At 48.7% G+C, this 12158-nt stretch overlaps 6 protein-coding genes across 6 annotated transcripts; 3 read left to right on the top strand and 3 right to left on the bottom strand.

The window, feature by feature from the left end:
- Positions 1 to 605: 605 nt before the first annotated feature.
- K460DRAFT_356030 (adenine phosphoribosyltransferase) lies at positions 606 to 1356 on the top strand (the record flags this gene model as incomplete). Its single annotated transcript, XM_040931924.1, has 2 exons — positions 606 to 1140; positions 1196 to 1356. The coding sequence occupies 2 exons, from the start codon at positions 606 to 608 to the stop codon at positions 1354 to 1356; spliced, it is 696 nt and encodes a 231-aa protein (XP_040788904.1).
- Positions 1357 to 1990: 634 nt separating this feature from the next.
- K460DRAFT_356029 (YjgF-like protein) lies at positions 1991 to 2750 on the top strand (the record flags this gene model as incomplete). The annotated part of the gene is made up of 4 exons (XM_040931923.1): positions 1991 to 2033; positions 2083 to 2096; positions 2341 to 2508; positions 2580 to 2750. The coding sequence occupies 4 exons, from the start codon at positions 1991 to 1993 to the stop codon at positions 2748 to 2750; spliced, it is 396 nt and encodes a 131-aa protein (XP_040788903.1).
- A 531-nt stretch (positions 2751 to 3281) lies between these two features.
- K460DRAFT_377573 (uncharacterized protein) lies at positions 3282 to 4557 on the bottom strand (the record flags this gene model as incomplete). The annotated part of the gene is made up of 2 exons (XM_040934984.1): positions 3282 to 4009; positions 4500 to 4557. 2 exons carry the CDS (start codon positions 4555 to 4557, stop codon positions 3282 to 3284), a joined length of 786 nt encoding a protein of 261 aa, XP_040788902.1.
- A 536-nt stretch (positions 4558 to 5093) lies between these two features.
- On the bottom strand, positions 5094 to 7026 carry K460DRAFT_282847 (uncharacterized protein; the record flags this gene model as incomplete). Its single annotated transcript, XM_040928605.1, has 4 exons — positions 5094 to 5632; positions 6101 to 6292; positions 6446 to 6820; positions 6882 to 7026. The coding sequence occupies 4 exons, from the start codon at positions 7024 to 7026 to the stop codon at positions 5094 to 5096; spliced, it is 1251 nt and encodes a 416-aa protein (XP_040788901.1).
- An 87-nt stretch (positions 7027 to 7113) lies between these two features.
- Positions 7114 to 8093, bottom strand: K460DRAFT_377572 (uncharacterized protein; the record flags this gene model as incomplete). Its single annotated transcript, XM_040934983.1, has 3 exons — positions 7114 to 7275; positions 7742 to 8003; positions 8053 to 8093. 3 exons carry the CDS (start codon positions 8091 to 8093, stop codon positions 7114 to 7116), a joined length of 465 nt encoding a protein of 154 aa, XP_040788900.1.
- Positions 8094 to 8948: 855 nt separating this feature from the next.
- On the top strand, positions 8949 to 10461 carry K460DRAFT_356027 (uncharacterized protein; the record flags this gene model as incomplete). The annotated part of the gene is made up of 3 exons (XM_040931922.1): positions 8949 to 9445; positions 9494 to 10394; positions 10456 to 10461. 3 exons carry the CDS (start codon positions 8949 to 8951, stop codon positions 10459 to 10461), a joined length of 1404 nt encoding a protein of 467 aa, XP_040788899.1.
- Positions 10462 to 12158: the final 1697 nt, after the last annotated feature.

Here is a 12158-nt window from a genome sequence, read left to right as displayed (position 1 = left end):
TTTTGTTGGGATGTCGTAAGGTAAGGTGGGAGTCATACCGCGGCGCCAGGGTTATCGGTAGTCTACATGTGAAGAGCCCCAGCCGCGCAGTGCGTCGTGGTGGTGAGCAACAGGAGCAGAGGAGATAATATGTGTGTGCTGCATGCGGGGCGGGCGATAAGCAAGCAGCTGGAGAGTCGCCATTTGTGGGCCGGGGGTAGGTCGAAATGCGATAGGCAATATGCTTCCCGCACGCCATCAGCGCAGCAGCTTGCATCGAGCTGCCCCATCCAGCAGGACAAGCAGCGTCATGGTGTATAGGCAGCCACCAAAAGCAGTGTTGCGGTCAAGGGCCACTACAGAGCAGCTAGCCAGGAATGTGCGGGCGCCACGGTTCCCCTGCTTCGACACCTATTCGCCCGCAACCCTAGCTCCACACTACAAACTCATTTTCCAGACGCGCAACCTTTTTTTCCCCCTCTGCCAACGTTGCTGGGTGCACTGCGCGGTCAAGCCGACACCTAATTCTTACCTGCCTTGCAGCCAGCCCTACACACGCACCCACTCCACACAGCACTGCTCTGTCCCGCCCACATAACTGTCCCTCCCTCCTCCCCTTCTCCATAATGTCCTCCACCAACACCCCCGCCGCACACACCTCCAAAGCCACCTCCTCCCACCCTTCGCGAGACAAGCCAGACCCGACTCTCGAAAGCAATGCCTCCCAGGGAGGATTCGCCGCCACCCGTCCCTCCGCCGCCGCCGAACTCGCCAGTCTTAAGATAAAGCTCCAGTCGTCGCTGCGCCAGTTTCCCGACTTCCCCGAGCCGGGCATTCTCTTCGAAGACATCCTGCCCATCTTTGCGAACCCAGAGCTGCATGAAGGCCTCCTGCGGGCGCTGGAGCTGGCCGTCGAGAAGAGCGGGTGGGGCAAGCCAGACGTTGTCGTAGGCCTGGATGCCAGGGGCTTCTTGTTTGGCCCGTCGCTGGCCCTGAGGCTGGGCGCGAGTTTTGTGCCCGTCAGGAAGAGGGGCAAGCTGCCGGGCCCTTGTGAGACGGCCGAGTTCCAGAAGGAGTACGGCAGTGATTTCTTCCAGATGCAGGCCGATGCCGTCAAGCAAGGGCAGAAGGTGCTTGTCGTGGACGACATCATCGCGACTGGTACGTCTACATGCATGACAATTGACGGGCGAGAACGATAGCTAACTCTCCACAGGCGGATCTGCAGCTGCAGCCGGATCGCTGGTAACAAAGCTCGGCGGCACAGTTGCGGGCTACGTTTTCATACTCGAGCTCGACTTCCTCAAAGGAAGGGATAAGCTCGATGCGCCCGTGTACACGCTGCTGACGGGCCAGGAGGAGAAGCTCGAGCAGTAAGCTGACACAATGAGATTAAGATCCATCACATATAGAGGAGGAATTTGCATAGGAAGGCGTTTCATTAGGGCGGTATCTCGCAGCCAACTTTCGCGATAATACGTTTGTTTAGTGGGGGTTATTAAATGTTCCCCACGTCATTTTTCCATTCAGCATACCCCGTGCTATCGCAAGCAAGCAGCATTCAAAGCAAGCAAAACATAGAATTACGGGCGAAAAAATAATAAACACTTGCGCTCCCTCATCGCGACACTTTCCCTTCTATTCCGCCCCGCATCGAGAAAAAAAATCTCACCTTTACCCCTCCATCACGCCAGACGCGCCAGGCCCCATCCCTGCCACGCTCATGCCTCATCCGGAAAGGAAGGTGGGGGTTGCCAGTTCCGACGTCGGGAAGCGCGGAGCTTTTGCGACGGCCCGCCCGATGATGCTGTCCGTCGGCCGCCAGTAGCCTTTGATTACCCAAACCGAGAACCAAATAAACCTGTCGGGTCTGTGTCTGTGTCTGTGTCTTATGTTGTTGCGAAGTCCCCGAGTGTTACTACTACCTTCGAAGACGTTGCTACGACCTGTTGTTTCGACTACTTCCCGACTCACGTTCAGGCAGATTCAATTGAGTACACAGCACCGAAATATGGCGGATATCAAGAAGATCTTCACTGCGAATGCTTGCCCGCGTAAGTCTGTTGTATGATGGGGTTGAGCTTGTTGCTGATTCATTCGTAGCTGCTGGGCCTTATGTAGGTTCTCTTTCGTAACCGCGGGTAGCTCTCGAGTTGAGCTCCAGCTCTTTCCCCTCGTTTCGCGTCGACGATACCCCACCATCGCGTTCCACCTATGACTTCCGTAGCAAATACCCTCGACGAAGCTTCTACCGTGCCCACGACCAGCTCATACTAGAAGTAGACTCCTCGGAGTGATGATAGGAAGAGCTGGAAGCCGGGTACATATGTGGGCTTAGACAATACTGACTCTCGACAACAGTCCCAGGCCGTTGTCGCAGGCTCCCAGATCTTCGTCTCAGGCCAGATCCCAGCGAACAACAAGGGCGAGTTGATCGAGGGCAGCATCGCGGATAAGACTCAGCAATGCTGTGAGAACATCAAGGGCATTCTCGCTGAGGCTGGTGTAGGCCTGGACAGGGTCGTCAAGGTACATCCACCCGACCCTACACAACGTAGGAGGATGAAAATTAGGGGACGTGGTCGCTGACTGTATACCAGGTCAACGTCTTCCTCGACGACATGGCGCACTTCGCTGAGATGAACGGCGTCTTCGAGAAGTACTTTGCGCACAAGCCCGCGCGGAGCTGTGTCGCGGTCAAGCAGCTGCCCAAGGGCGTGCCAGTTGAAGTCGAGTGCATTGCCTACTCTGGTACGAGCTCGAAGCTTTGAAGTGCGGAGGTCGAATGAACCTGTGTTGATAATTTGTAGGTTAAGACGACCCGACGATGAAGACGAATCGTGTTGGTGGGATAAGAGAGGTGGTCAGAGACTAGGAAGGAAGTGGAAAAGCTATTACATGAAATACGAATCGACGTCCGTCACGAATCATTTCACAACTTTCTTTCTATCGGGACTTTACTAACGCTTTAACTCCAAAGGATTTCTTAGTCTGCCGTTTGCTATCGTTCCATGTCTATCTGGCTCTGCTATGCTGAGCGGACTTTTTAGCTTACATCTCGAAAACACGGTGACGAAGTGGTTGAGTAGTCTGTGGGATCTCACTTCTTGGCGGCACGTAAACGCGTCGTTTTATCATCGACGCGTCTGTGTGTCAGCATGCAGGTAGTCGCAGACAAAGAGGTGGGTTGAGGCTCGCTTTAATTGGTAGACTGCACGCCAGTGAGAACAGCTAGGTTGATGTGACACGTCCAATCCGGTCTCATGTTGTATCTCGGAGGTCAATGAGCCTGCACCAGCATCTCAATAAGAGTCGTCATCTCCACCCTCTTTAACGCTCCCTGCTGTATGACTTTGCTCCTCGTTCAGCAACGTAGTCGGCTGAGAAGATGAGTAATCCTTGACTAGATGCTGGATTTTGCCTTCAATCGTCCGTATCGAACTCTTATGTCGCTGGAACATAGTTGGTAAGCACTCTTTTGCCGTTGATACATTACAGGCTTCTTGGAACGAGTAGGAGCTTTTGGGTCGTACTCCTAGCAGCACCTTTACGCGCTTGGAACTGTGCTGTGTGCTGGATGCTCCTGGGTTTAGAAGTGTAACCTCGGTATTATTGGGAATTGAGCGTGGTAGGTGCACGATAGTTTGTGCCTTCGCGTTCCCTTCACTATCAAAAGTCTCCTGGACGAGCGAGCCATCGTCCCTGGACTGACGGAGAATAGATATCGCTGGTCTACCAGTGGGATCCAGCACAAGCATCGCCGTGCCACTCGGTTGTGCGTTCGACGATGCCTCCCGGAGCAAGTCAGCTCGCTTGAATTTTCCAAGGTATTGTACGACAGACTTTGCGGAGTTCAATGTCTGTGAATTTACCGGCACAATCCGAGGTTTCCCGAAGATTTCCTGGTATGGCTCAAGGCTTAGTATGGCCACTCGTTCCTTGCCTTCGACCCGCTCGAGCCCATACAGAAGATTTCCAGAGTCGGCAATTCTGATGTTGCTCAACGCCGAGGTATGGATCTTGACGTGGTCTTGATGAATCGCATGAACGGTGGAGTGAAGCAGAGAGCAGAAGTTCCAGAGATAAGTTCCTGTACTAGAAGAGTACACAATTTGTGGAAAGGTGGGATGAAAATGTAATATCGGCTCATGGCTCCGCCTGTTTACGTTTTCCGGCAACTCATTGTCCAAATCAGTGTCGATTATAGGTTGAGATGATGAACCATTAGGCCAATAAGCAAGTATTGGCGGTAGATTAGTATCACCCAAGAGCTCCAATGCTATCTTGTCAGGAGACGGGGTGGTAGTATCCAAGGACCTATCAAATGGCTGGTTTTGGAAATCCTCCGTCTTCCTTTCATAACCATCTTCATAACCATCATCATCATCATCATCATTATCATCATCATCATCATCATCGGAACCGAACTTGGTATCAGTATTGGCATCTTTACTAAATGTAGGCGTATTCTACGTTATTGTTGTTAGCCGAAGTAAAAGCCAATGAAGTGAATCACTGACAGCGATGGTTTTCCATGCTACCCAAGCAAATCTTGGCTCCATGGGACTCCGGTGGCATCTGGGGTCCTGAAATATATCTACGCAGAATGGTTTACCTTTGACAGAACCACTTTCTGGTTGGGTGGCATTGCGTAAGAGGAGTAAATACTCCGCTCCAGGGCTCAAGAATAGCTTCCATAACGATCCCGAGGAATGAGGTCTCTGGAAGCCAGAGTTGTCTGTAAGAAATCCGAGGGTATGTTTAGTACATTGAAACTGTGGACCTGAAGCTTCCATGCTCACCGCCAATTTCATGAGCGTGCACCCTACTATGACTTCCATCAAGGTTGTGCTGATCGAGGTTTCGATGGAAAAGCTGTCCTGTTTCTGGTGAAATGAATCCGGCGTCCTTTTACGACTGGTTATATACACATCCCTACGCGGGACTTCCAAGGTAGTCTCGAAGAGTAGCTGGTCGTCATTCAGGGAACGAATCTCATAGGTCACCGTGATCGGAGACAAATCAGTCGGGTTATCACTTTGGTACATGTAGTGTGTTACACTAGCGGTATTAGTAGTGGGCTACGAGGAACATGACTTGTAAAGATAGTCGCCTTACTTTGACTGATACTGCGCGCGTAGTATGCCAATCGCATGCCCTGATGATGAGCACTTTGTCTGTAGAACAGTCGAATCTTGGCCTCCTGTAGAATTGTGTAGAATGCTTGTGGTTTCCGCTGCGGTTGTAGTCTTTCGTAGCATTGATTCGGAGAAAGCGGAGATGCTTGGCTGCCATAATTCTTCTGGATACTTCTGTAGAACATTGCCCCAAGACTTAACAAGTCCTCTATGTTCTTCAAAGGCCAAGTGCAGTAAAGAAGCAGCGGTCTTTATTTCGCTGTCGTTGTAGATGGAATCAATCCTTTTCCAGTCTACGGACTCCATTGCCCAAGCTTCCTGTGGGCAACTCATATGCCACAGCGCCTCAGTCCAAGATGTAAATTTGAGTTTGTTGGATAGGAACAATATTGCCCGCTGACCAAGTTCTTCGAAGATGCACAGGCTATCAACATATGAAGAAGTTGCAAACTGATCGGTGACTTCTCGGAGATGCGAAGTCCAGGATTGCGCCGCGTAAGCAAACAGTGGGTACTCTTTTCGTGTCGAGGCAAAATCGGTGTCTTTGGAGTATCTATCCGCATATGGACCAATCGGGACCGTATGAACCATGTAGGCAAGACAGGTCGTCGTGAGATAAACTTGCACAACAGCTTGCTTAAAGTCCAATATACTCTCATCGCGGAAGCTGGGTCTGATGGTCTCTGAATTTGACACCAAATACTCCGCGACCGTTATATGAATCAGACGGACAGCCTTGTCCTTGGTGATTTCTATCAAGGCTCCAGTCATTGGCCCAATGGATTCCTCGAAGTTGGGGATGGTGTCAGCTTCATCGAAAGGCTTGTCGTCCATTTGAGCGATTGCAGCCTGTAATTCGTCCACTTGAAGAGGCCGAAATGCACCGACCACCCAGGATAATGCCCGTCGGATATTGCGGCGCGAAAGTCTGGGATACTCTTTCTCAATGAACTCGAGGATACCATCATACAGACTGAATAGACCTTCGAACTTGTGTGAGTCTTCAAGCGCCTCGCGTCTTTGTGAGATGGAAAGAGAGGGTAACTTGAGGTAACCAAGAAACAGTGCTGCCCATAGAAACATCCCATTTGATCGAGTGCAAATGCTGGATGTGAGATCATCAACAGAGGTGGCACCGAGAAGAACTAATTCTCCACCTTCGACGAGGTCCTCGACTTGTGGGCGAACAAAATTTGTCAAGTCTTCAATGTTCTGCGTATGGTCCATTTCCAAGATGTTGCAGCGTTTTCGAAATTCTCTTGGGATCTTGATTATTGGGCGGCTCAATAGTATGAATTGGCATTCTTCATGATCGGCAGCGAGCCGACTCAACCTCTTTAGAAAGTTGTCTCTGTCTTTGCATTCATCTACACCGTCACATACAAAGGCGCAATTGGAAAATTGCAGAAGAAACAGATGCAGTATGGCGAATACTTCATCGTCCGAAGCCAGTTGCTGCCCAGTGTCGTGATCAGACCGTGTAATTGCTGCGATATCTAGGACAATGCGGTCAAATCGTCGGCAAAATATCAACTGGGCTAGTAGAGCGCGAAATGCATCGTGTGAGGAGTTAAATCGGCCTTGCCTGTCAAAGAAGAAGAACGCGAGAGAACCGGGGCCATTCTTCCCGCGTAACGAAGCCGTATCTCTGAGATGGTCAATCACTACCGTTGCGAGTGTCGTCTTGCCGTAGCCCGGCTTTCCTGGTTAAATCGTCAGTAAGACTGATTGCTGCACAAGATGCAGAATCCCATCAATATTCACCGTATAGAAACAAAACGTTTGGTCGTCTCGCAGTCGCGGCACTACTATCCTCAATGAGCCCTGCCACGAGAGGATGAGCTAGCAGCCATTCGCCCGACTCATCTACCCTATGGCTCCGCGCGTGTTCGAATGTAGTCGCCCACATAGGGGCACCGACCCTTCGCTGAAGATCTACAATAGCAGCGTCTCCAATCTTAGTTAGCGATTGATATGTTACTTAAGAACCTTTAGTTCACTTACTCATCAAAATCTTATCATTCTCCTTCTCTTGTGACTGCTGTTGGTTTTGCATTTGATCCAGGGACAGCTGTACATGCATCATGTGAACTTTCCATCGGTCGTAGAACTCAAGAGCCGCAACAGCAGACGTAGTGTTCATGAGATCCATGAATAGCTCTGAATGAAGTTCAAACTTCTCAAGAATCTCGGCAAAGTGCGCGTCGAATGGCTTAAATGCCATGTTATTGAAGCGCTTCCATCTGGATCTTATCCCTACGTGTGCACGTTAGGAACTAGGCCGTTATTGTATAATGAAGCATTCATGGGTCGAACCTTTCTGCTCTGGATGGAGAAGTGTGCACAACCGATGACAGAACGACAAGATATCGCTATAAATGTATGCTAACGCTTGAGTGAGACGAGGAACAACTTCTGCTGCGGTGACAACCTTATTTTCTTGAAGTTTTGACAGAAACAATTGGAAGTTAGGCATAGTATTTGTCATCCGAAACAGCATAGTTTCGATTTTGGTGAGGAAGGTCGTGTAATTTGTCGCAACCTGACCAAATTTGTCAATATAATAGGCATGGAGGACAACAGCTTTTCCTTACTAGAAAAATGAACCTTAATGTGCCCCAAACCAAGGCAGCATACTCAGGATGGCTTTGCACGTAGATATTGATGACTTCAAAATATGGACCTAATTTTTCCGCAAGCTTAGCAGTCACCTTCAGGGACCGCCCAGCCATTCCTGAGCGTGATTTGCTATCCTCCACGAGGCGATTGAAATTCTGAAGCATTTCAGAGGGACTTTTGAACCCGGCGAAGTCTTTCTGGATGCCTGGTGGTAGTGCATCTTTGAACTTCTCGTATATACTGGCGAAAAGTGCTTGTGGGTCGCTACTAGACGGTCAATGCCATGTAACGGTGAAACCAGCACAAAAGCACCTACCTATCAAGGACGCTCCCCGAACTCAGCTGGGTGGCCGCCATTTCGCCTTCCGACTACTTAGGCTTTAACTCAGCCTCGCGCTGATTGCCGGACGTCGAAACTGGATTCTCAAGTGTGTCTGGTCAATAAAAACCTACTTGTAACGAACAGGCTAGATACGGGGCCAGCAATCTGGCCGCGGGAGTCGTTAAAGAACAGCAATTAGTCATGGCTGACAAGGCCTAGATCATTTTCAGGATTGAGTGGTGCTAGTACTGCAACACAGCCACAAATGACGATCTCACTGTGCAGCTAGATGAAATTGGCCTAGTTTTATTCTATATTAAAGTGCGGGGCTGCAAGTTTTGATACATCAGCTGTGGCGGGCTTATTCTATTGTAACGAAGAAGGCTAAATTCAGTCTCTGTCAACACCTCTCTCAAGGACGGCTGCCATCTTGTATTAGGATTGTTTATTTGGGCTGTTATAGATCGTGGAGGTACTCAAGCAGTTAACAAGCACAGCATAGTAAGTAGGAGGAGCTATCGCATCTAGACTCTTGAAGGTGGGGTAACCTGACGCTACTGCCTAGGAAAAGCAAAGAGTAGCCGCACTCGCTTAACTCAACGAGGGAGGCAGCTGAACTCTGTTGCTTTGTCGTACCTTAGTCGTACCTTAGTCGCACGATAAAGGCCTATCTAATAAATAGCCTTAATGCCTTCCAATGTCTTTTAACTTATCTCTTGGGGTTTTCGATAGCTCTATCACTCAGCTTCGACTTGGATAGCCTCCGCTAGGTAACCTTTTGGGCGGTAAGACGCCTAATCTATAAGGATCGCTATGTGATCATAACGCGGCTTTGGTTACTAACTTCGCTATTTAGTAGAGGACCAAGCATTAATTTCTCCGAAAGCTTAATGGATCAGCCCCAGCAAGATGGCAAGCCTCTACGTGCCCCACCCTTGAATGATACACCAGTCGACAAAACAGAGGGTCGAAATGTGACTCGCTCGGCCCCATTTACCCTGCCCCTTCCACTCAACACCCACAATGTTGTTACCAACGCACATATACACGATTTGCAGCTATTCTCAAAAGACCTCTCAGCGGCGGTGCAAGCGGTATGGGCAACCAGACATGAAAGCCGATATTCAGACGTAAAGGTTCTGATATTAAGCTGGGAAGACGATGATCTTGGAGTATACAGGGAAATTGAAGACTTGAAGAGAACCTTTTGTGATCTATTTCACTACGAAGTTACCGAGTGGTGGATTCCTCAGCACAAACCAGAAAGAAAGCTCAATCTCGAAGTCGGCAAGTTTCTTGAGAGATATGATAGCAAAGACCGCTTATTGATTGTATATTACGCCGGGCATGGATTTTTGAATGAGCAACGAGTACCAATGTGGGCTGCGTAAGTCTCTTTCTCACAATTCATCGGCCATGGGGTTGACGTGCACAGGAATCGAGGTCCCTCAAGCCCAACACTTCCATCCAACTCAATCCAATCTCAGTTGGAGGAGGCTGATTCGGATGTTTTATTGTTGTTGGACTGTTGCCATGCGGCACACCCTACATTGACAGATTCAGATCATGGTGTAACAGAAGCCATCGCGGCCTGTGGGTTTGAGACGACAGCTTCGGGAGTAGGGCCACACTCTTTCACCGATGCCCTCATTCGCGAGTTAGAAATCGCGAGCCAAGGACCCCCAATCGCGGTAGCAAAGTTGCATGGAAGAATCCTTTGGAGACTTAAGACCTGGAAACCTTCATTGCAGCGTGATCGGGATGGTAACTTGTGGCAGAACGAAGATGGTACAATCCCTACTGAAGCAGAGCAACGGGTAACGGCGGTACACTGTTTTCTGACGAATGAGACGATATACAGAAGTATCATGTTAGCACCTCTCAAGTCTGGGCTAAATCTGCCGTCGGTATCGTCCCCGCAAACAGGAAGCTCGCCTTCGAGTCTAGCGTCAGCTTCTGGTTCAACAGCATCTCACGTTGGTGACGAGAGTAGATCATCGTCTGGGAAGACAACGAGTAGTGACCTCCACGAGCCAGATCAAGCCCAGGTACTCGTATCGATTAGCATTGACAGTAACGAAATCGAGAATAATCCGAGTGAGAATGTCAGGATATACACAGAGATATTACGCCTGTTACCTGCATCTGCGACCAGAATCAAAGTCGAAGGCTTTTACGGCAGTTTCTCGAAACTAGTCCTCATTTCGATGCCAGTTTGTGTATGGAACATGCTTCCTGAGAATCCAGCGTACTCTTTTGTCGGCTTTGTCACAACAAAAAACATGATGCAAGATCTACAACTAGCATCAGGGACAAAATACCGAGACCCCACCAAAGTACGTGTCCTTGGCTCCTTGATTTTCCAAGCCCGCTAATGCTCTACTAGGTACATACCAGAGATAACGGACGAACAGCCCTTCCAACTCCCCTAGCAACCCTTGACGCCAGAAATCGCCGACACGAAGTCTCTTTGTTCATAATTGGAGCATTGTTCATAGCTGTATTATTGACGCCGATTTGTTTTTATGTAAAGTTGCCAATTCGACTTGCTTGAACAATTAGCTAATGCGAGGTCTAGATTTACAAAGTAATACATACTTATCACCGACAATTCCCATATAGGATGTTGACATTGTCCGAGATTGAGGCCATGATCACGATAGTGACAGGTTTAAGTTTGCTTTTTTTCTTCCCATGGGGGCTCGTATCTTCAACAACACGGACTCAACAAAGAGTGACCTCTGGACTCTAGAGAGAAGGGAGGCTGAAACTGAAGACCGTAAAACGCAGTGAGCGTGTATGTAGAAATTTCAACCTTTTGAAGACGTTACAGCTTAGGTTATGGAGGCATGACCGCAGTTTTTGTATACGGTGACCTCCTTTAGATTACGGCTCATTTCATTTTTTTAACGACTTCGTGCAGGGACACCAACTTGTATTCTCCAAGCTTCCGCTCAGCATCCAAATCACATCACCTTAAATACTCTTCAAGTTCACTCAAACGTATGAAAACTCGAATCCCTAGTCTAAATTAACTTAACTCAAGCCATCATGGCAAACCGTAACCGTAACGTGCGCCCACTCCCAACAAACGAGGTTGCCCGCACGGCAGTAGAATAAGGCATAATGGGCCTCAGCGCGCGTGCTGGCCATGGTTTTGATATCGACGATTATATGAAAGCCCGCCTCACAGGCTTGGAGGTAGCTGAACATCGCATGGTTCAACGAAAATGTCAACTGATCATGTTCCAAGACGGGTCAATTCCTGGAGGCTATGGTGCAGACCTACGTGATAGCCCAGGTCAGGGAACATGTAAAATGTCGAAGCATTCACGCAGTATGCCAAGACTCTGCAAGGCAACTGGCAAGCGCGTATGTGGTGCTCACCGAACGTGGTTGCTTACGTAATTATTATACTCGCTGTTTTAATTCCACTATTGACATGACTTTGAAATCATCAATATCGGAACTGACTATGACGCCAGTCATGTCAGCGAGGGCGTTGTGCTGTTCCGGGACATGCCAAGCGCTCTTAGAGCACCCATCTTCACCGCGCAGTTCAACAAGCAGTCCTCAAGGACATTTGTGCATCCGTTAAATGAGGCAATTAAACTACCTATAATCCAAACCTACATAACGTCCAATGTGACAGGAAATAGACAGATGCCTGACAGAGTATACAAAAGATGCAGGAAGCTCTTTGAACATAATGCTGGCCTAGAAACACGATGTTTTAGTGTTATCTTTATCTCTTAAACCTAATCTCTTGCAAGGCCCTGGCAATTTCCAACTTTCTTAATAGGCAATAGTTATCCAAGTTAATACTTTCTCATTTTTAAAGCTCTTTTTATTCTAAAGATTAGCTGTTCAAAAGGTGGAGACAATCTATTGGGGAATCCAAAGTGACTTTGTGTAATTGCAGGGGACCGATCTTTAAATTTTACATCTAATTCCCTAGGCACGAGCTTGCAGCTAATCCCGCAGATAAATTGCTGATATCAATAATTCTTCCTTATTGGTTGATTTGTAGCGCCAACATCGCGCACAAAGTACCAAGTTCTTGGGATCTGGTCAAGTGTGCATGGGGGTAAATTTCCGGG

The sequence above is a fragment of the Cucurbitaria berberidis genome, assembly GCF_010015615.1.
Source record: "Cucurbitaria berberidis CBS 394.84 unplaced genomic scaffold K460scaffold_3, whole genome shotgun sequence".
In the NCBI taxonomy this organism is placed as follows: Eukaryota; Fungi; Ascomycota; class Dothideomycetes; order Pleosporales; family Cucurbitariaceae; genus Cucurbitaria; species Cucurbitaria berberidis.
The sequence above is the reverse complement of the archived record's forward strand: the minus strand, read 5'-3'. Positions and strand labels throughout refer to the sequence as shown.